At 43.0% G+C, this 22,392-nt stretch overlaps 2 protein-coding genes across 4 annotated transcripts in view; both read right to left on the bottom strand.

Annotated features, from left to right (window-relative positions):
- Nucleotides 1-9,300: 9,300 nt before the first annotated feature.
- cwc15 (CWC15 spliceosome associated protein homolog) lies at nt 9,301-14,157 on the bottom strand. 3 transcript variants are annotated; one of them, XM_084075280.1, is made up of 7 exons: nt 14,146-14,157; nt 13,305-13,446; nt 11,405-11,517; nt 10,949-11,046; nt 10,747-10,857; nt 10,521-10,657; nt 9,301-10,413 (listed from the first exon to the last, which is right to left on the bottom strand). In XM_084075280.1, exons 2-7 carry the CDS (start codon nt 13,433-13,435, stop codon nt 10,284-10,286), a joined length of 720 nt encoding a protein of 239 aa, XP_083931406.1. In that variant the 5' UTR covers nt 13,436-13,446; nt 14,146-14,157; the 3' UTR covers nt 9,301-10,283. The 3 variants fall into 3 exon arrangements, with proteins under 3 accessions (XP_083931406.1, XP_083931404.1, XP_083931405.1); XM_084075278.1 differs by having other exon boundaries at nt 14,138-14,152; XM_084075279.1 differs by having other exon boundaries at nt 14,081-14,147.
- Nucleotides 14,158-15,175: 1,018 nt separating this feature from the next.
- Nucleotides 15,176-22,392, bottom strand: part of LOC311057550 (ribonucleoside-diphosphate reductase large subunit) — an 8,558-nt gene continuing 1,341 nt past the window's right edge. The window contains exons 2-19 of the mRNA XM_084074534.1: nt 21,969-22,057; nt 21,707-21,884; nt 21,292-21,392; nt 21,125-21,184; nt 20,995-21,034; nt 20,683-20,845; nt 20,458-20,599; nt 20,039-20,122; nt 19,327-19,488; nt 18,628-18,707; nt 18,340-18,541; nt 18,052-18,201; nt 17,728-17,949; nt 17,540-17,616; nt 17,317-17,452; nt 17,123-17,218; nt 16,793-16,981; nt 15,176-15,799 (exon numbers count right to left, since the gene is read on the bottom strand). Of these exons, the coding sequence (XP_083930660.1) occupies nt 15,611-15,799; nt 16,793-16,981; nt 17,123-17,218; nt 17,317-17,452; nt 17,540-17,616; nt 17,728-17,949; nt 18,052-18,201; nt 18,340-18,541; nt 18,628-18,707; nt 19,327-19,488; nt 20,039-20,122; nt 20,458-20,599; nt 20,683-20,845; nt 20,995-21,034; nt 21,125-21,184; nt 21,292-21,392; nt 21,707-21,884; nt 21,969-22,057 (2,360 nt within the window). The 3' untranslated portion in view covers nt 15,176-15,610. The remainder of the gene's footprint in view (nt 15,800-16,792; nt 16,982-17,122; nt 17,219-17,316; nt 17,453-17,539; nt 17,617-17,727; nt 17,950-18,051; nt 18,202-18,339; nt 18,542-18,627; nt 18,708-19,326; nt 19,489-20,038; nt 20,123-20,457; nt 20,600-20,682; nt 20,846-20,994; nt 21,035-21,124; nt 21,185-21,291; nt 21,393-21,706; nt 21,885-21,968; nt 22,058-22,392) is intronic.

The raw sequence follows: 22,392 nt of genomic DNA, 5'->3' as shown, positions 1-22,392 counted from the left end.
AATGACATCCAGAATAACATTAACAGTGAAGCATTAATCAGGAGCAGGTGTACAGTATGTTGCATTGGGGGGAGAATACAAACAAAGGCAATGGCAATTATGTTGAAGAATGAAGGTCATTTGTCACTATGCAATCAGGGAGTAGCAGCACATGCAAAGTGTTTGAATGAGCATGTTTGGATTAATAAAAGAGTTCGGGATAAACAACGTTGTCAGTAATTCCCTCATCATTGTTCACAATGAAAACTTTGACGGCGCTGGCTCTCTTTCCCCTGGAGAAGGCTGTGTAGAGTTGGCCATGAGCGAACACAGGTTGAGGCAAGTAGATGCCAACTCGTTCGTTCTCTTGCCCCTGCCCCTTATTGATGGTAACAGAGAAAGCTAAGCGGATAGGGAACTGTCGTCTGATGAAGGTGAAGGGAAGCTCCTCATCTCTGTCATAGTGAGGTATCCTTGGGAGGAAGATTTTTTCACCCCTGTTTGTGCCAGCTGCAATCTCACACTCAATGATTTTGTCCATCATCTGCAGTACCACCATTCTGGTGCCATTCTTGAGAGTGCGGTCAGGACCTGTTTGCAGGTTTCTCAGCAGCATGACTGGGGCTCCTACTTTCAACTTGAGGTTATGATCAGGCATTCCAGAGGGTGTCAGTGAATTGAGGAATTCCACAGGCATGGAGTCCTTGTGGTCGTCCTCCAGAATTGTGTCGGCTGAAAAGTAGACTCTCTGTTCTGTAGGGAAGTCTGCCAGGCATATGTTGTTGATTTCTCTAATGTCATTATTCAGAGGAGTGTATACAGTGCCATTGAGAAGGTTGTCTTTGTTGACACATCCAGTTTGCAAGTCAGGAAAGGTGAATGAAATGAGAGTTTGGAGATCGTGAACCAAGTGGTGGGGTTGAATGCGGACCTGCCATTCTGTGTCCTCCTCGTGTGGGAGTGTTCCTTCCCCTAATGCAAGGAGATAGTGGGAGAAGTCCTTCTCTGCTGCGTGTGTTCTCATGTTGAGGTTTAGCTTGTGGTGTTTCATGTGAGGATAGAGTGTTGACATCTGGATGCATGCTGAAACTATCTGGGGCCTGCCTGCTCTTTTGATAACAGGGAGGGTTTGCCTTGGGTCTCCACCCAGGAGGACAGTTTTGCCACCCCAAGGCTGCTGTGAGTGCATGAGATCCCTCAGTGTTCTTTCCACACACTCGACGTTAAAGCGGTCAACACTGAAAATCTCGTCCCAGATGATTAAGTTGCTGTCTTTAATGAGCTTGGCCAGATTGGACTCTGCGTTGATGGCACAGACAGAGTCTTGGAAAATGGGGATTGGGATCTTAAATCGTGAATGAGCGGTCCTACCACCCTCCAGGTTCTGTGCTGCCAAGCCTGTGCTGCCCACACACAGCACAATGCCATGCTCTGCGCGTATCGTAGCAGCAATGACCTTAAAGGTAAAGGTTTTGCCATATCCTGCAGGGGAGTTGAGAATGAACTGGCGTGTGATGGTTTCTTCTTGTGGGGCATGCACTGCCTGATAGACGGATTCGCAGAGTGCCATTTGTTCCGCAGTGAGCTTAGGAGCAAGCGACTGTACAATTTGTTGTTGCTGTGTTATGTTGAATTTTTCAGATCTGAAGATTTGTGTCAGCCTTTCCTGCGCAGTTAGTGGTCTTGGCTGTGGCATGTCATTGTAGATGGATAGACCGCTGCCCATTTGTGAGAGTTCATCATCAATTGCAAGCAGTAGCTGATTTTGTATGAATGTTGTGTCTACTGCGTCTGTGGGGCACCTTTGTGCAGTGGCCTCCGCATGGAGAAAGTCTTCACTGAGCTCTGCAAAGAATCTGTCATACAGATGTTTGGGCTCTGATGGGTGACAGTAGTGGAGGATGATGGCAAAGGTTTCGCGGACTTTCCTTGGAGATGCGTAGCGTGACACCTCATGCATGGCGGTAATCCATTCTAGATCGTCCTGAAGCAAGCCCATGGCTAGAGCTGTGTCTTTGAAAGTGTCATAGTGGTTGCCATCATGTACCTTAAGGTCCTCATAGGTCTGTGGTCCTCTGATATGTGCTAGGAGCAGTTTCAAGTAGAATCTTTCTCCTTGGAGCACGGATACATTGGACATTCTTCCTATTGTACGTGGAATTTCCCTGTCCTTGGGTGCGTGGACTCTTTTATTCCACATGTGGGCCTTCCATGTGTAGTGTTCGGGAATCTGCATGTATAGATATTGCCTTGCTTCAGGGTCCTGGCTGTTTAGTTCGAAGAAGGCAAGCAATGTAGTGGGTTTGGCTGCTGCTATGGCCTCCTGTGCATGGCCTTCTCTGAAGACTATGCTCTGCTGGCCGTCTGTGTGGATGGCGAGATTGGTGACAGCAGGGAGTCTGTCCTGGATCTTGTACTCCATAGTCCTCCAGTGTGCATCATGAGCATCAATGGTTCTGGCATTGATGAATTTGGAGATCTCATCCCTGTCTTCAATGTCGAGGGTGCCAACATCAGCTCCCTTATGTACGTATTTGTACAGGTACTTGATGGTCTGGAAGGAGCCTACAAATTCAACGTTGATGTGGCATTTGTATTTGAGAAGGACCCAGGGGTTGTAAGGAACGACCCACCTGCTGTCAAACAGAAAGCCTTTCTTGTTGAAGGTGTGGCCGTCAATGGGCCGCCTGTACTCCGGGTAGCCATGACCATGATGAGGCAGTCGAGTGGTGGCACAGAAGTTTTTGGGGAATTTCTTAGAACAGAGGCCATTGACCATGCAGGGGCTGTTGGGGTAGCCTGGACCACAGGGTCCATGGAGCATGGATTGACACACCAGCTGATGCAACTCTGGCTCCTTGTCCAGGTCAGGTATGTCTGCTCTAATGATGTGATCAATGTCATCTACAGTCAAAATCTCGTGTAGGAGTAGCAGTATGTGGGCATGTTTCAGTCCTCTCATCTGTCCCTCAACAGTGTGTATTCTAGCCTTCATTTTGCCAAAAACTCCCAGCTTCATGTCGCGGAGGAGCTCATCCAGACTCCGTTTGAAGACTTTATTGACAATGTCTGGTCTGTCAGTGGGCTGCTGGTGTTCAAAAATGTTATTGAGGACACCTTCACTCCGTGAGTTTGCCGTAATGGTAATGAAGAGGTCAAACTTTTTGTATCTGGCTGCTATGGCAAGGGCATCTAGATAGTGCTTGTAGAGGTATCTGGGGCTACCAGTGTGTGAGCCTGGAAGAATTATCTGTTGACCAATGTTGGTGGCCTCAGTCTGTCCTGGCTGTGTTTGCTGAGTAGCCAGGGAATCAATCAGACCAGAATACTGGTGGGCCCTGTACTTGTCCTGTAGTTCCCTACTCCTGTAGTAGTTCATCCGGCAATTTTCTATTTTGGAGTATTGATCACAGAAGTATTCTTGAGCAAGTCGGGCCGACTTCAGAAGGGTGTTGAAGGAGTGGGTTCTCTGTTGTAGATGGAATCTGAAGAACTCCTGAAGAGTGACTTTGGCTGTGGGTGACTGTGCATGAACCTTTGTGATGGGGTTGTCGATGCTGAAGCCAGCATCCCCATGTGGCAAGATCAAGGGATAAGCGGCTGGGTCATACATAGGGTGTAGTGAATTGATGTGTGTAGTCTGGCTGTGATTAGGTACATCAACTGGAGTTCTGTACAGAACAATGTCTCTGGGCTCTGTCTGGCATCCTGGTGCAAAAACAACAACGTCAGGGACAGCAGGGTTGAGGTGACTTTTGTTTGCCCCCTGTGAGCTTTTTGATTTGAACACCATTTTCAGTGCCTGAGTTGGGTTGGCATTGAGTAATTCTGCGCCGGTTTTAAAGATTTTTACTAAAGGGTTAACTGTCTTTAACTCATTTTGAATGAGGGTTAAAGTGGGCTCCTTAATAAGGTCCTCTCCCTTAGCCTGATGAAGGCGGTTCTTAATTTCATTGTCCTGATCAAATACAAAGATTTGTGAGAATTTGGGTCGGTTATTGGTGTCAGGAAAGAATGCAGAGGGAGTGAGGTGGTACATTTGGCCACTCATCTTGAACGGTCGTGGCCCTAGTCCTTTGAATGCAATGATTTTACCGGTGACATTCTTAGAAGCCATAGACACTAAGCCATTGTACTGTCGGATGTTGGCCATGAATTGTTGGGATTCTGGAGAGGTCCTGTCAAACAGAGCTTGAAGTGCAGGAGGGGGGTCCTTGAATGGCTGTAGTTGGATTGTTCCGTAATGGCAACAGGCACTGAAGGTTTTGAGTGGGACAGGATCTTTTGAAAGTTTTGATGTTTCCCAGGGGAACATGACGGCCTTGCATGAAGTGCAGATACAATCCATTGCAGGTGTGGGAAAGGCAACTATTTCTGTGAGTTGTTGTGGCTGTGTCCACGCTCTTCTGAAGTGTTTATCCTTTGGTTTTGTCCTTTGTGATGGATGAGAGTGTGTTGTGTATTGATGGTCCTCATAGCGGCGTTCTGCGAAGAGAGAGATGGACAGCATGCATGATTAGGCAGTTGTGAAATGTGTGCTTAACATAGTAATTGTAATATTCTGTGTAGATGTAAGGAAAAGGAATGTGAGAGATTGGGTGATAGAATGCATTGGAGGGATTATGGGGTAAATCAAAGCACTTACTTTTGGCGGGGGGCGTCTGTAAGGAGCGAGTTGTCCTTCTGCTGGCGCGGTTGCTGTCACTGCGGTTAGCTGAGAAGTGGAGACAGTTGTGTGTGGGCAAAAAGGAATTAGCCGGGATGTTGTGGTATGCAGTTTGTGGTTGAGAGTATTTGTGACATTGAAGAGCGTTTGCGGCTGCATTTGCGCGAGCCACACGCTGGCGAGTGGCATTGCGTGTGCGTTTGCCCAGCATAGCTTTTTTGCGTGGTCCCATGGCTGCGTGCGAAGTTGTGGGTACTGTGTAGTAAAGTTTCAAAGTTTCCTGTTGTCTCTGTGTCGTTCTGTGTACTGCGTAGTAAAGTTTCCTGTTGTCTCTGTGTCGTTCTGTGTGCTCTGCGGGGGTAGGGGCTACGTGCAGTAGAGGGGGTAGGGGCTACGTGCAGTAGAGTTGCAAGGCAACAACACGTGGACGTGTGTGGCATTGGTAGCGTCGCTGAGGACACTGGCATTGGCCAGGGCATCCAGGTCCTTTATAGTGATGGCTGTGCCCCTGTCATTATGGTGATGTCAGATAGTGTCAGACATCTCCATATATGGAGCTGCCTATATCAGTTATGCCCAAATATGGGACCGTGATGGCTGTGCCCCTGTCATTATGGTGATGTCAGATAGTGTCAGACATCTCCATATATGGAGCTGCCTATATCAGTTATGCCCAAATATGTGGGTTCTCTGATGTCAGACCAAAATAAGCACCCGGAAGTGAATTTCGCGCTGGGGAAGAGATTTGCATAGTATTGGGGCATAATGCGTTTCATATTTATTGTACATCATGGAAGTAGAGTAACGGTATGGGAAGCAGCCGGTTCAGAGGCAGAATATTGAGGAATTTTGGGGTAAAATGTGGAGTTAGTTGGGCCATGTGTGTGCGTGGAGACCGCGCACACACACATGTGTAGCCCCATGAGTTTGGCCGTCAATTATAGGTGCAAGATAGTTCACTCCCAAAATGACTTTTTTTTTACACAACCCATGGAGACTTGAAATCATGGAGATTTGTGTGTTTTTGTCGCATTCCTAAGCCAATAATTTGATGACCGGCGGCGGTTCCGGTAGGAGACTCAAAGTGCCAACTTTGAGTCTCCTACTGGAGACATTGGCATCTTTCTGCCGGTCATCAAATTATTGGCTTAGGAATGCGACAAAAACTAAAAAATCTCCACGAAATCGAGGCTTCATAGAATGTGTAATTGATGGAAAATAAGTAATTTTTGGGGTGAACTATCCCTTTAAGGCCAGTCCACACCAGTGCAACTTGCAACTACTTGCAACCATTATCCCCAATGGCAGTTGCAAGGAGTTGCATTGGTGTGGACTGGAGTAAATACTTTTCTATCAACAAGTAAGACGCGCGAACGCAAAAATAATAATAATAATGAAAAAAATATTTTAAAAAAAGTAACCAATAAAAAAAAAAGAAAAAAAAAAAGAATTCTGCGTTAAAATGAGCATCTTAGAAAAATACAAATTCACAAAAAAAATTTTTTGAATGTTTTTGAACAATTCAACAAAGTGTTTGAAGTGGCTGTTTCACCCACTTCCGGGGGGCGGAGCCAAAATCCGAGGCCGAAGTATTTGTTCGTAGACCCCCACTTAGGGGGGGGTAGAAAAAGTTTGGGAGTGATTTAGTCCAGGGGCCAAGGCAGATTTTGGTACCACCTAAGGTGGCCGTACATTTTTGGTATTTTTGTATTCCTACATGACCACAAACTTATTTCATTTAACCTCAGTCTCACCTTGTCCAAAACCAAACAATCTCGTACCATAACCCTCCGTAACATCAAAAACATAAACCCAGACGACCTCATAACAGGCATTGAAAATCTCCCCACCATCACCCCCTCGTGCACCCCAGATCAGTTAGTCAATATTTACAATGATGGCCTCCAATCCCTGCTAAATACACTTGCCCCCCTCAAAACCCGGAACACCTCATTTCGCCACTCTGCCCCCTGGTTCTCCCCCCACCTGCGGCAGCTGAAGGCCAAGGGCCGTCAGCTTGAGCGACTATACACCAAAACCGGCCTCACTGTACACAAACAAATGCAGCATGCCCACATCCTCCAATATAAAAATGCCATCTCCTCAGCCAAAACCCAATATTTTGCAGACAAAATCACTGCCGGTGCCGGGAACACCCGGGCTCTGTTTTCGGTGGTTAACAACTCCCTCCGCCCCCCTGACTCCCTCCCCCCACACTTCTACTCCACAGACCACTGCAACTCCATAATGTCATTCTTCAACGCCAAAATATCCACCATTCACCATCAACTAGCCCCCCTCACGTCCGGTTGTCCTCCTCCCTTTGTTCCTAATCCCCCAGTCTCTGCACCTCTCTCCTGTTTCCAACTCCCCTCTTCCTCAGACCTATCCAAACTCATCCGGACTTCCAAACCTACGACCTGCCAACTTGACCCCCTGCCATCCCCCCTCGTTATAGCCTCCCTTCCCTCTCTACTCCCTCTGATAACAGCCATTATTCACGCCTCTCTCCCATCTGGTTCCATCCCTTCTCCACTGAAAACTGCCTCTGTTACGCCCTTATTAAAGAAACCTGGTTTAGACCCCAACAACTTCAGTAATCTCCGCCCCATCTCCAACTTACCATTTTTAGCAAAAATCCTGGAAAAGGTTGTTGCAACTCAGTTACAGGCCTTCCACTGTAACGCGGACGACACCCAGCTCTATGTCACCCAGCTCTATGTCTCCTCCACACCTACCTCCACCCTCCCACCACCCTCCCTCTGTGCCTGTCTTCACGAAATTAAAGACTGGTTCACCTCATCCCTCCTCAAACTAAATGGCAATAAAACCGAGTTAACCCTCATTGGCACCAAACTCTCACTCACCAAGCAGCCCAGTTTTACACTCACCATAGACAACTCCTCGGTTTCCCCTTCCCCCCAGGTCAAGAGTCTGGGTGTCGTCCTCGACAGCACCCTATCATTTCATTCCCACATCAATAACACCATCCGGTCAGCCTACTTCCACCTCCGCAACATCAACCGCCTCCGCCCTTCACTCACCCCCAACAACACTGCCATCTTAGTCCATTCTCTGGTCACCTCCCGCCTCGATTACTGTAACTCCCTTCTCTTCGGTCTCCCCCACAAACTCCTCCATAAAATCCAACTGGTCCAGAACGCTGCAGCCCGCATCATCACCAAAACCCCTGCCATCTCCCACATCACCCCCGTTCTTCACCAACTCCACTGGCTACCGATCAAATACCGCATAGACTTCAAGATCCTCCTCAACACATTCAATGCCATCCATAACCTCTCCCCCCCATACCTGTCTGATCTCATCCATATCAAAACTCGCACCCGGTCACTCAGGTCTGCCTCCTCCACCAACCTCACTGTTCCCCCAGCTGCTCGTTTGTCCACCATGGGGGGTAGAGCCTTCAGCCGCTCTGCCCCTGGCCTCTGGAACAGCCTTCCCCCCGACATTCGAAACATGGACTCACTCCCCACCTTCAAATCCCACCTCAAAACTCACCTATTCAAACAGGCCTATGCTCACCTTGAGTAAAGGTCTGCTGCAGGCCTTATGTGTATTTTGTGTGTATTTTAAACTTGCTTTATTGTTTGTATTTCTTTTCTGTTTTGTTAGGCGACCTTGGGTGACCTGAAAGGCGCCATATAAATAAAATGTATTATTATTATTACATGTCTCTAGTTTATATTTTGGTATGATACATCTTCCAATTCAGTAGCTTAATGACAGTAATCACTCTAAACCGGCTAATGTATCCGGTAGGAGACACAAAGTAGAATTTTTGTGTCTCCTACCGGAAATACACCCGGGCATCAAATTATTGCGACAAAAAACAAAATATATCCATGTATTCAAGGCTTCATGGGGTGTGCAATTGACAGAAAATAATCAGGTGAACTCCTCCTTTAAGTTTCCCAGGGGGACTCTCTACCCATTCAGCTATGACCACCCTAGACCGAAGGAGGGTCAACTTTTACAAGCTTATGGAAAGCAGTCTTTTTGCAAACACCAAAAATCTGAGAAGTTATCAATTGCACACCCCATGAAGCCTTGAATACATGGATATATTTTGTTTTTTGTTGCAATAATTTGATGCCCGGGTGTATTTCCGGTAGGAGACACAAAGATTCTACTTTGTGTCTCCTACCGGATACATTAGCTGGTAGGTAGTGATAACTGCCATTAAGCTACTGAATTGGAAGATGTATCATACCAAAATATAAACTAGAGACATGTAGGAATACAAAAATACAAAAACTTTACGACCACCTCAGGTGGTACCAATTTGTGAAAATATCAGTGTTGGCCCCTGGACTAATTCGGGCACTTTTCATTTAACATGGGGTTTCAATGGGGAGTTTTTAGGAGCCTTCTCCGGGGCGTGGCTTCCGGGGGAAGGGGCGGGCTTAAACACAACCTTGACAGGTGTGTTCAGTTTTCAAAGACCTTTCATTTGATGTATGGTACATCTATATTGGACATTTACTTGGCTGCACACATAATGCACACAGACACACACACAGACACACAGACACAACCCAAGCACGGATTCATAGTAGGCTCCACTTGCGCGGAGGCGCGCCTCCTTCCGCTGCGTTCGCAATTACTCACCCCACAAAGCATTGAATTCATGGCGATGTTTTTGTCACATTCCTAAGCCAATAATTTGATTAACGGCAGAAAGATGCTAATGTTCTGGTCGGCTCAAAGGAGTCTCCTACCAGAAAGACCGCCGGTCATCAAATTATTGTCTTGGGAATGCGACAAAAACGGAAACTGAATTCAATGCTTCATGGGGTGTGTAATTGATAGAAAATAAGTAATTTTTGGGGTGAACTACTCTTTTTTTTGTTGCAAGGAGTTGCGACTAGTTGTGGTCTTTTTCACATAAAGCAAAACTCACAAGAGGCTTTTTGAGGCTTTTTTTCTTCAGGTTTATTGACATTACTTTAAAAAAAGAGGAGAAAAAAAAAGAAAAACTACTTACACTTCCATGGAAAGCAACTCCAAAACAAATTGGGCTTTTTCCAAGTTCAGTTCAGTTTAAAGGGGGTGTAAGTGATATATTATTTTTAAAAAAAGTGGTAAATAGCTCTATATTCATCACTGCTATAGACTAGAGTATTTGTTCAATAACAGGGGTCTCCCGTCTCTCCAGCGCTTTAATAAACAGGAAATACATTTCCAGGGCAGTTTAGCAATTTAGTTGGAATTGGAACACTATAAAATGTAAGCTGATAAATGGGTTCTCTCTCCTGATTGGATGAAATTGGCAACCCACCTGAAATTGTATTTTCTGTTTAGTAAAGAGCTGGAGACAGAGGCCGTTGTTACTGAACAAACACTAAAATAAAGCAATGATTATTATCAGAATAGAGAGATTTTAACTTAAAAAACTTTGTTTTATCCAAACAATTTCACTTACACTACCTTTAATAAGGTATAACTCATTTATATACAATATTTCCAAGTTTGGGATATATGGAGCCTGTCGTTTCATAAACAGCATCGGTTAATGTTCCATTTTTGGGTTTGATGATCATCCTGCGATTGACGGAAATGTCCTTTTCAACTGGAGGCCAAAGCCAGGAAGAGAAATATGCGCCAACGTCCAAGTCTCTTACTTCACATATTTCTCCATGAATTTCTTGTGGAACTCTGAGCGCAGGGTGTCGTTGATGAAGCGTTTCTCCTTGCGTGCATCATCCACTCCCTTGGCACAGTTCTTGAACACAACATCATCATCCCACCTTGGAGGATAGAAAAATATCAAGATCATCAGCAATCTACTCACGGCATGTCAAAGAGTCTGTGTGGTCATTGGTAAAAAGGTGATGAGTGTGTACGTGCGGCATACCTCCTTTTGACGCTGAAGGTATTCTGTGTCTGGCTTGCCTGCTGCTGCTGCTGCTGTCCAGCCAAATTAATCAGCGGGTTGCCACTCAGGATGTTCTCCATGCGGATCCGCTCTTCCTCTGCCTTCTGCTCCCGCTCCTTGGACAGGGACAATGAAAAACATTGAAATACTACATAACATAAAGAGTTAAAAGACCAGACAGATGGGTCTCAGGGTGATGCCTTACTTTGCGTTCTTGCTCCTCAGCCCGCTCCTTCTTGATCTTCTCCAGTTCTGCCAGCAGAGCTGCGGTGTCGTCGTCATCGCTCTCATCCTCAGAGTCCTCGTCCTCTTCATCCTATGGGACCCCCACCCCACACAAACATGAAGTCAGTCTGATTAATGACGGCACCTGTTCCACGTCACAGTCTTGAGCTCAAAGCACTTACATCAGTGAGAGGGTCATCAGCATCCAAATTGGCTGCTGGGATCTGATCAAGCCTAGGCCTCTTGGAGGATGACGACGAGGAGGATGATGTAGTATGCTCTGTTAAATGGAGGGACACAAATTTCAAATGAACATCTACCCGCCACAACAACAAAAAAATCTACTAATGGTAATTGATTCAAAACAAAGAATCATGAATTGAATTGGCAGGCACTACTCATACAGGGACAAGCAGCAAAATGCAAATGCGGCAAGGTACTCAAAACTGCAGAACACAACATAACAATAAAGAACAAAAAGTATTAGTATTAAGATTATAATACAATTTAAGGAATAAATTATCAATATAAAGTCCCCATAGAAATGATTTAAGCAAAAACGAAATAAATACATTTAACAAAAATATATCCAATGGTTGAAATATAACTGTGACTGTAATGTCTGCAATAAGACCCACCTCTTGGTCCCCTTTCCCTGGTCTTCTCACGCACTACCACACGTTCCCTCTCCTCCAGCTCCCTACGGAAGTCACGGGCACGGACCTCCTCTGGGGCATCCTGGGTGGGCTGCCTGCAGAGAGAACAATATATAGCATAAACATCAGGCTTAACCACTTTCAACTCGGTATCCCTATTTTAGGCAAGTCAGTATACAATCTACACGTTCACAGCGCATTGCGATGTGACACATTGTGAGCATATAGCAGGGCCTAATCCGAACTTTTTTCACCACCGCCCAAGAATACAATTTTAAATGTCCCAAGGTGTATGTAATCCATCCCCAAAAATAATAATAGTATTTTTTATGCTCGTGAAATATTCTTTGGCAATCCTTTCCATTTTCATATTGTGATTCTTCGCTGATACAAGGTCTGAATGCCGGGGCAGCGGGAATAGGAGGGGGTGTGGGTGTCATATACACTAAAGATTTACCATAAACAAGTGTTGGAGGAATTATAGTTTTTTTTTTTTATGATTTGTACTTTATTTTTCTTTTGTGGACAAACAAACATATACATTTCATTCAACAGATGATGCAAACATTTTTTTTTGACAAGACATACAATAGACATTACAAAGACATTCTTAAACCAATAACTACATTACTGACAATCATAACAAGACAAGACATACCATACACAACATTGGAGGAATTATAGTTAAGGGAAAGAATTGCATATGTTTTGGTTTTGAGATGGAGAGTTGAAACATGTCGCTGGCATTGAAGGGAGAGATTTGAGACTTGTCTCATCGTCGTCTTTTACAGGGGCACTAATGTCACAGCACGGAACTCTATGACAATCAATGCCAGCATCGATGACTGGCTTTAGTGTCAAAGTAAAACATAACCTTTTGGGATCATTATGGGGTTTACCCAAAGGGGAACATTTTAAACGATTTAATAACAATATCTCCTCTATTCAAACAAGGCTCCCTTTGTGTCTGTGCTTGGTGCGACAATATCACACACAGCATCAGTTTTGAAACGCAGAGCAATGTTTTGGTGAGCAGCTATGTGGAGAATGGAGATTGCAAGGTGTCAATCCATGGAGAGACGGCAAGGTTTGTAATTAATCTCCGTCAGGGCTTGGGATCTTTTTTCGGCTAGGGTTGGATGCAGTTCTGTCGGTTCTTCATCTTTTTCTGCTGTTTATCCTCTTCAAATTATGCTTTCAACTAAAATCTACCTAAAGAGGATGATCAGTACGGCCTGCGGTAACTTTTATTAAGCATTCTGTACACTATTTTTCATGGGTCTGGTGCAGTGGTCTTGTACCACGAGTTTGTGTACCGTTTGCGCAGTGACAGTGATGCGCAGTTGGCTCAAACAACGTATCTTTGTCCCAACTGCGTCCCAGGGGAGATTATTTTTTGTCCCAAATACTGTTATTTTTATATCCCTTGGACGACAGGATGTCGTTATTCTTGAGGCCTGGCTTATAGATCAGCTATTTTTGCCACACCATACAGTCATATGAGAAAGTATTAGAACTCAAGTGGTTACTTTATACTTTCAGAGTAGATTAAACAGTACTTTAACTCATGGTACACTCATGACTAACAGAATATGGCCTTAGGGCCCTTTGGAAATATGTTTTAAAGCTGTACACAGACCCACTCTAGTCTACACAACGACAGATGAAGTAGATGGACAAGAATGTACAGCAGATATTTATATAGCAATCACTGAAGATACAGTGCAGCAAATTATTATTATATATTGGTTGCGTAATAATTATACTCAACCAATAGCTGACTGGGTGGGAATGACTACCCAGTTGTTAAAGCTGGCACTTCTGGAAGACACTGACCTGTGGCTGTATATTGCATAACCGTTTAAATGTTGCATTCACTGACCTGTATTTGAGCTTTGTGTGACCCGGTAGATCACGACTTGAGTATTGCTTAGACAATGCACTTAGATCTCCTTCTCCTTTACCCCTCCCTCCTCTTGCCGGCTCAAACGTGGGTCTTGCAGCTGTAGTCATCTTTAATTGCTCTGTACATAATAGAATAAAGGAGTTCTGACGATTACTAGCTTGTAAACAGCTACCTCAAAATGCAATCAACTGGTAACAAAGTTATGACAAATCAACCCCCCCCCCCCCCACACACTCTGTCTCTCACACACACACACACACACACACACACACACACACACACACACACACACTTTCCTTTAAAGCATGAATTTCTCTTTATGCTTTAAAGATTAGAGCTACTTCCTGAACTAATATTCTCATCTAGCAGTTGGCACTGCGGCCAGAATAGATGAAAAACATTCAACTACTGCAACTACCAACTCAACAATGGAAGCTGAATTGATGTTGTGATGACTAAACAATAAAACCATCGAACATAAACATAAAACAATGGCAGGAGGCAGTACCAAACAAGTCACTTAACTAACTTCTACGTCACTGTTAGGTACGTTTGAACTCCCACCCAATAACTACCATTAAAGTAAGAGTTCTTGAATCTTTTCTTTGATTCAGGTTGCAAAGCTAACGTTAGCCATATAAGCTAACTGCCGAAACAGGACATTAGAAGCGATATCGTAACAAAAAAACGCGCGGTCCAGGAACAGCAGTGAGCATTATAATATTACATAAAGCTATATTGATTCAAATTACCGTCAAAATGTTACTTTGTTAAATAATTCCCGGATTTACAAAAACATTAATACAAACCTGCCCACACTTGTAGGAAGACGCAAGAAATGTGACGTCGACAGTAAACGACGTGACTCTTCTTGTTTACGGCGCCCACACTAGGAGTATTATCGCCACCTGCTGCTCTGGAGTGTACCATACCAGAAATTCTGCATTTTCCAATAAAAACATTCGACTTGTATTCTTGCCTCTCTATTCATTTGTATCATATTGAATGCATCTTTATTTCTGTTTCATATTTCTTAGGCCCTACTGAACTATTATAGTCAGTAGAAAGACTGAATTCAGCATGACACTATAAATGATAAGACTGAATTTATAGTCATGCTGAATTGAGTCTTCCTACTGACTATAATAGTTCAGTAGGGTGTTTTGGAACCTATTACTTATTAAGTAGGAAGTACAGAAGGTGCCTATAAAAACACAGGGAAATTCATGTCTTGCACTTGAAATAAACAAATATATAATATACTGTGTTACATAAACATAATACATGTCATATGTGTTGTATAGACACATCTATGACCTGCTACACCACTTGTACCTGTATAATAATGCAACCAATGGTCAGTGATTTGATTTCATCCTGTAACCTGTGAGTGTGAATAGTACTGTAGAGGTGTTTAAATATGCCAAGATTGGTGTAAAAACATGGACAGATTCAGCACTGACCATGTTTGGCATGGTTTGGTATTGAGCCATAAACATCCAACCTTAGAACTACCAATCGAATGCAGTCCCAAAACAAAGAGCGAGAGAATACCAGACTGCAGTTGTTTCACATGCATTTGAGCAGAATTATCCTGATTCCTGCATCACACCCACCGAAATGATCACTACCAGTTCATCATAAAATACACCTTGCTGGAATTAATGTAGTCTGCTGTGCTTGCCCTCATTGGCTTGATCTCTCATTTGTGTTCCTGTAACTTCCCTAATACCCCCTACAACTACTGGCTACAGTCTTGGGAACGGCTGTTTCAGGTCAACCAACTGAATATTTATTGACCTAATCAGTTTTACAAACAAAATAATCACAGTGAAATGACAAGGGAATCCTATTTTGTAGCAGTTTTATTTCACCTGGTTTTCCCATGTAAAATATAAGATGTGTGACATACAGATTTACATAAAAGTTGAGCTTACATAAGACGGTTAATAACTCAATAGCATCGATTCTATACAATACAGTGCATGAAATCATTAAGAATTGTGATGTGAAGACAAGAGCAGGTATTGGGCACTAATGGACATCACACCCAAATTAACAGCTAAGTCTCCCTTGACCCGCCTCCCTTGGGTGCTTGTGGACAAACTCTCCTTTTTTTTAGTTAAATCAAGTTAAAGGGTTATCGGATAAAGGACCATTAAGCCAAATTGACACTTAAAGCAGATCTACAAGTTCACAACGCGTCGCGAATGTGACGCGTTGTGAGCTTGTATATCTGCTTTTCGCCCATGCGACAACATCGACGGAGCATAAATTGGGCTTTAAGAACCACACATCAGACAGTCATCTCGGTTCTCCAGGGAACAGACCATGGCAGCAATGTTCTGTTCTTTGATCTCCTCTTTGGTCTTGGCTGGCTGGGTGTCCGCTAACTTCTCCTTGTTCAGAGTGAACTGGATGGGGTTGGCTGCTGGCTTGGTCCGCAGGTAGTACATGCCAGTCTTCAGACCCTGGGAGAAGATGGTGATATGGGTTATTTTTTTTCTATTTTAATAGTACAGCCTTTTCTCCGATTGAGATGGACTTTAGACCAGTGGTTCTCAAAACCTTTCATGTCAAGGACGAACAAATTGATATGTATATGGCCGCGGACCCCCATCTGAAAAGCTTTTGTGCCAGGGACCCCCATAAGAGAAATTCAATATTTTTCACAATTTTCAAGCTTGCGACGCATTGTGAGCTTGTAGAACAGTTATTTTCAAATATCCAAAGAATAACATAGGGCTTAAAGGGCAAGACCACTTTGGTAGAGGTTTGGGCTGTGTATTTACCTTGCCATGATGTAACTCCAAAGGTGGACAAGAAATCAAAAATAATTGCTCCATTGATTAGAAATTGATAATTCAAAATATGCTCCTCATTGACTTACATTGTACAGTGAAACAGCTCTCAAAGTCACTATTTTAGCATGTAAACGAACACGAACAAAGCTAATTCAGACAATATAGAACATCACCAAACCCAGTACTGTTTATTTTTTTAATAAAAATGTCAACTTCCTGCTGATTTTACTATTTGAAGATCCGGATCCGGATCCACGAATCCAGTCCGGGTTTTCTTCTTAATAAAAATAACAAAATCAACAGGAAGTTAACATTTTTATTTAAAAAATGAACAGTACTGGGTTTGGTGATGCTCTATATTGTCTGAATCAACTTTGTTTGTGTTTATGTGCTAAAAGAGTGACTTTGAGAGGTGTTTTACCGTGCAATGTAAGTCAATGAGGAGCATATTTTGAATTATCAATTTCTAATCAATGGAGCAATTATTTTTGATTTCTTGTCCACCTTTGGAGTTACATCATGGCAAGGTAAATACACAACCCAAACCTCTACCAAAGTGGTCTTGCCCTTTAAGTGGTGTTAAATTGAATTTGATGCAATATTAACACATTTTGCAGGTACCCCACTTTGAGAACCTGCTGTCCAGTGGGCCCAACTTACCAGTTTCCAACCATAGAAGTGCATGCTGCTCAGTTTTCCATAGTTTGGTTCTGCAATATGGATGTTTAGGGACTGGCTTTGGTCGATGAAAGCACCACGGTCTGCTGCCATCTCAAGGACAGTCTTCTGGGAGATTTCCCATACAGTTTTATACAGCTGTTTCAGATCGTCTGGGATCGCTTCAATACCCTGTGGGAATCAAATGATGATGAAAAATGCTATACCAAAAAATATGACACCATGTTGAAGTTGTAGTGCCTTATACACTAGTACAAATGCCATAAATAAATAACAATAATTAGGGATTGGTGTTTTTCTTTTCCATCATACCTGGATAGACCCATTCTGAGCAATCAACTGATTCTTCATCTCCTCATTCCACAATCCTCTTTCTGTCAGGTCTTTCAAGAGGTGAGGATTCACAATCTAAGAGAGAATAGGAAATAACATTTTGCAACTCAGTAGCGTGTACAAACAACTTTGAAGACTACAAGGAGGAATGACGCCAGTCAGACATTACTGACCTGGAACTCTCCAGAGAGAACCCTGCGTGTGTAGATATTACTAGTGTAAGCCTCAACAGACTCGTTGTTACCCAGGATCTGGGCTGTGGAAGCTGTGGGCATAGGGGCCAGCAGCAGGCTGTTCCTCACTCCATGCCTGAACAGAGAGTCAGTGGTAAATATACACAGACACAAGCCAAACCTGGTGCCCATAAGGGCAACAGTGAAGAGGTTAAAGTCTTACTTTGCAATCTTCTCCTTCAGTACTTTCCAATCCCACAGGTCTGTTGGGGTTTTCTCCCACATGTCATGCTGAAGAATCTGACAAACAAAAGCCGTTCTCAATCAGGATTGCAAAGGCTGAACTTTAAAGGCTACCAATATGTATTTGCCCTAACACACTGTAAGATCACTTATGGACGCTATACTCACTCCCTTGCTGACAGGAGAGCCAGGGAAAGTTTTGTATGGTCCGTGTTCTGCTGCCAGTTCACAGCTGGACTCCAGGGCAGCATAGTAGATGGTCTCAAATATCTGAATGTTCAGCATCTTAGCTTCAGGGCTTTCAAAGGGATAACGCATCAGGATAAAAGCATCAGCCAAACCCTGGACACCAATTCCGATTGGCCTGTGACGCTTGTTAGAGTTGTCAGCCTGAAAACAGTAGGAAGAGTCATTTCTTAGTCTCCATGCCATGGGTAATCCTATATCCATAAATAAGTTGCCAGACAATCATTACTAGACAAGACAATGTACCTCAGGCACTGGGTAGAAGTTGATTTCAATGATCTTGTTCAGGTTCTTGACAATGACTTTGGTGACATCCGACAGCTTTTTAAAATCAAAGGTCTTTTCTGGGGTAACGTACATGTTGAGAGCAATGGAAGCCAGGTTACACACAGCAACCTGAGGTGGGGAGAGAAGGGACAGAGTTTCAAAGACAGCATTAAACAAGACATTGTAAGGTTAGGCAGCTGGCAAGAACACCAGGCTAAATATGCATTTCCATCCACCAATAAAAATCCAATGTTGTGCTTCTCGTACCTCATCGTCACTGGTGTACTCCACAATCTCTGTGCACAAGTTGCTGCATTTGATGGTGCCCAGATTCTGCTGGTTGCTCTTCCGATTGCAGGCGTCTTTGTAGAGCATGTATGGTGTCCCCGTTTCGGTCTGGGACTCAATGATGGCGTGCCACACTTGCTGAGCTTTCACCACTCGCTTGGCCTTGCCCTGCTTTTCATAGCTGGGGACGTACACATGACCCATGAGACAAACTAGCCTTGAGAAAACACAATCTATGAGGAGAACAGAATATGGCATTGTCCTTACCTAGTGTAGAGCTTCTCAAACTCCTCCCCCCAGCACTCATCCAAACCAGGACAGTCACTTGGGCACATCAGAGACCAATCCTGTAAGTAGATATGAGCAATTAGGAGTGGACAGTATAACAAGTACAAATGGTACACCAGAATTGATTTTGACCATACCATCATACCGCCAACGGACGGACCAACATAACACATGCTATCACTGTGCACTTGAGTAAAGACACAGTTGATAGAAAGGGCTTTAAAGACATGACCAAAGCACTGGATCCAAGATATGTGGTACCTGCCCGCAAATACCTTTGTCACATCGAAATGCCAGAACTAAATGCTGCGTATTTTTTTTGTATTGCAGTCTTTTGCAGAATAAACATTCTTAAAAACCTCTGTACTGTGTTTGTGAAATATATCATGTTCTAGTAATGCATTAAGAGTAGAGCTCCTATGCGGTTGCCATACCAGTGATTCACCCCTTCAGAAGCATTTATATTGGAATTTTAAGAAAATTATATATATACGGTATATATATCGTAACGGTGGCTCAGTGATTAAAAATAAAAAAAAATATTCCATACTGCCCAGGCCTTTGAGCAGTTAAAATGTTTAGCTTCTGTTATGTTCATAAAGCTCTACAAAAATTGTCCAACATGATAGGAATAATGTATGTTCACTTTTAGGGTGGATTGTTTCTTTCAAAGCCCACCTGGTTGCTCTCCACTCTTTTCATAAAGAGGTCTGGAATCCACATGCCATAGAAAAGGTCTCTGGCCCTCTGCTCCTCTTTCCCTGTGTTCTTCTTCAGGTCCAAGAAGTCAAACACATCAGCATGCCATGGCTCCAAGTACATAGCAAAGGCTCCAGGTCTCTGAGGAGAGAGGAGAATGATTAGCATTCATTAGAATAGAGCAGGGATAGGCAACCTTAGGCACGGGTGCCAACATTGGCACAGGGAGGATGGTCACTGGCACACTGGCATAAGTGTGAGAGGATTTCTTTTTAATGTAGTCAATTAAATTAAGTCCCCTCACATCTGTATGCAAATTCTACATCCATTTAAACTCCTAACTCTGACTGGGGTGGGAGCCTGGGAGATAGGTGGGCTACTGCTCTGAATCTATTGATGATCATTACATCCTGATGTGAAAGAAAATATTAGAAGAATATTATAAGAAGAAAAAGAAGAAGGCAAAATAAAGGTTGTTATGCATATGGACAATCAGATTTTTTTGGAAATATATTTTGATGTGGCACACTGACTATCAATAAAATAAAAACATGGCACTTCATGTCAAAAAGGTTGCCGACCCCTGATGCAGAGTATGCAATATCAATATCTTTACCCTAATCTGAGTTCCCAGAAGCTCATCTTTACCCACACCACAGCTAAACCATGGTAAAACTCAAGTCCTACTAACCTTGTTGCCACCCTGGTCAACATAGCGTGCAGTGTTGTTGTATACCCGAAGCATAGGAACCAGGCCATTGGAATTGCCATTAGTCTGAAAAACAGTACACAAAAAGTATTAGACAAAAACCACAGATAGTAAATTAAGTTGAAGTTATTCAGTTTATACAAGTGTTGCTTCCCCCACAGAAATTTAGATTTAGATATAGATTAGTGTGCTTGATTCGGGTGTAGCACCCAGGAGCGCACACATCATTTTTGGGATTTGAAACCCTGAACTCTGCGGTGGTAATATGGATATGATGGAGGAGCTGGAGTTTTAGCGTTGTGTTTAACTGAGAGAGAAGCATTCAGCCTCACTTTGCCGTTTACTTGAATAATGCTTTTACTCTATGTGGCAAAGACTAGACTGGCATATTTATCACTTACCCCTGCAATGTAGCTGCCCATTGCTCTGATACAACTAACTGCCACACCAATTCCTCCAGCTGATTTGGAGATGAGGGCGCATTGCTTTAGTGTGTCATAAATGCCTTCAATGCTGTCATCCTTCATGGCCAGCAAAAAACAGCTGCAGAAATATTCAAGGACAGGTAATTTACAAAATGCCATGTCAAACATGAACCATTTGATACTGTCCAGCCTAATATTTACCTTGACAGCTGTGGTCGGTTGGTGCCAGCATTGAACAATGTTGGGGATGCATGAGTGAACCACTTCTCTGACAGCAGGTTATAGGTTTCAATCGCTGCATCAATTTCTCTTTTATGGATTCCAACAGCCACTCTCATGAGCATGTGTTGGGGTCTCTCAGCAACTACAGATAAAGCACAGATTATTAGCAATTCATTGATACAGAGCAGTCTATCAAAATACCAACATCAGCATTATGAGCCTGACCAAGACATTACCAGGCAGTAAACAGCCTCACCATGAACTATACATTAGTAAAAAATAAATTCTCACCTTTGCCATTAATCTTCAGCAAGTATGACCTCTCAAGTGTCTAAAACCAGAGAGACTAATTAAGTTTATGCTCCAAGAAAAAACAAGTACAAAAAGACAAGTACTAATCTTATTTAGTCATAAAAAGTACCTTGAAACCAAAGAAATTGTATGAGAAGTCTCTGTCGAAAATGATGGCCGAGTTGAGGCGCTACAAAGAAAAGCAAAGGCACAGTATGAGATATGCAAGTGCTGTGTGCTCAAATGCAAATAACAAACATATACATAATTGACAATAGCCAAACACAGCATACTTACATCCTTGTTTTCGAGGACAATGTTGAGTGTTTCCTTGCAGATCATGGGAGAGTGACGGTTATTTAGGGGGTTGATATAGTTGTACAGATCCTCCATCACATCTGCAGTGGCAATGAGAGAAAAAGGAGCTACATATAAACTATGTGAAGACCTCATATTATGGGCCGTTACACAATCCCTACAGGGCAAAAAAATGATTTTCCTTTCTCTTATGTGAGAGTAGAAACACAGTAACAATGCATGTCATTGTTGTACACTGCCATTTACAGTATGACTATTTGGATAAAGGTGGTACCAGTACCAGAAGGTATAACAAGGGTAATGTTGCTGGAATTATGCTGCAAACATGGAGACCGGTAAGGCCATATGAATTACACAATTTCCAAGAATACACTTTCTTTCAAGTTATACTCACCACTGAACACTTTCTTTGTCTCTTTATGCAGGTTTGAGACAGCAATGCGTGCTGCCAGAATGGCATAGTCAGGATGCTTTGTTGTGAGGGTGGCAGCAATTTCGGCTGCCAATGTATCAAGCTCTATAGTGGTGACTCCACTGTATAGACCCTGGATCACCTTCATTGTTATCTGGGTCTGAACAAAAATAATGAAAATGTTACTGTATAATTACACCGAGGATATTTATTTACAGATAATAACAAGGGTCTGTAAACTTACCGGATCCACAAAGTCAGAATTGAGTCCATAACAAAGCTTCTGTATGCGAGAGGTTATTTTATCAAACATGACACGCTCCTGGCGTCCATCTGAAATTCAAGAATATGTTTATTAACATCGAGCTGGCCATTTTCTACAAAGTAACATAATTTCCCAGGCAGAATAGGTCTATAAGGTAAGGTCTATAAGGTTTGTGTGTTATATTTGATATGATATGTACATGTATTTTATAAATGGAGCCAGATACATGTAATATTTTTGACATGACATTTAAGACCTAATATGTCTACAATTGCTACAAAATATTTGGCTATCCAGTCATTTTGGGCATAAACAAGAAGTTTGGAGTGATGTACAGAGCATGTTCAAATCATTACACTTTATTTTCGACCATTTTCTACAGTATACATTTATTCTTAATGTT

Source organism: Gymnoscopelus microlampas (genome assembly GCF_963454915.1).
Source record: "Gymnoscopelus microlampas genome assembly, chromosome: 12".
Classification (NCBI taxonomy): Eukaryota; Metazoa; Chordata; class Actinopteri; order Myctophiformes; family Myctophidae; genus Gymnoscopelus; species Gymnoscopelus microlampas.
Note: the sequence above shows the minus strand (reverse complement) of the source record. Positions and strands in the feature narration are given on the sequence as shown.

Excerpts from the sequence above, each read along its gene's own strand:
- cwc15 (XM_084075280.1), bottom strand. The coding sequence starts at position 13,435 with ATGACTACAGCTGCAAGACCCACGTTTGAGCCGGCAAGAGGAGGGAGG. Across the intron at positions 10,858-10,948 it reads CTGATGACCCTCTCACTGAT|GATGAAGAGGACGAGGACTC; the intron begins GTAAGTGCTTTG and ends GGGGTCCCATAG. Across the intron at positions 10,658-10,746 it reads CTGAGGAGCAAGAACGCAAA|GAGCGGGAGCAGAAGGCAGA; the intron begins GTAAGGCATCAC and ends TCCCTGTCCAAG.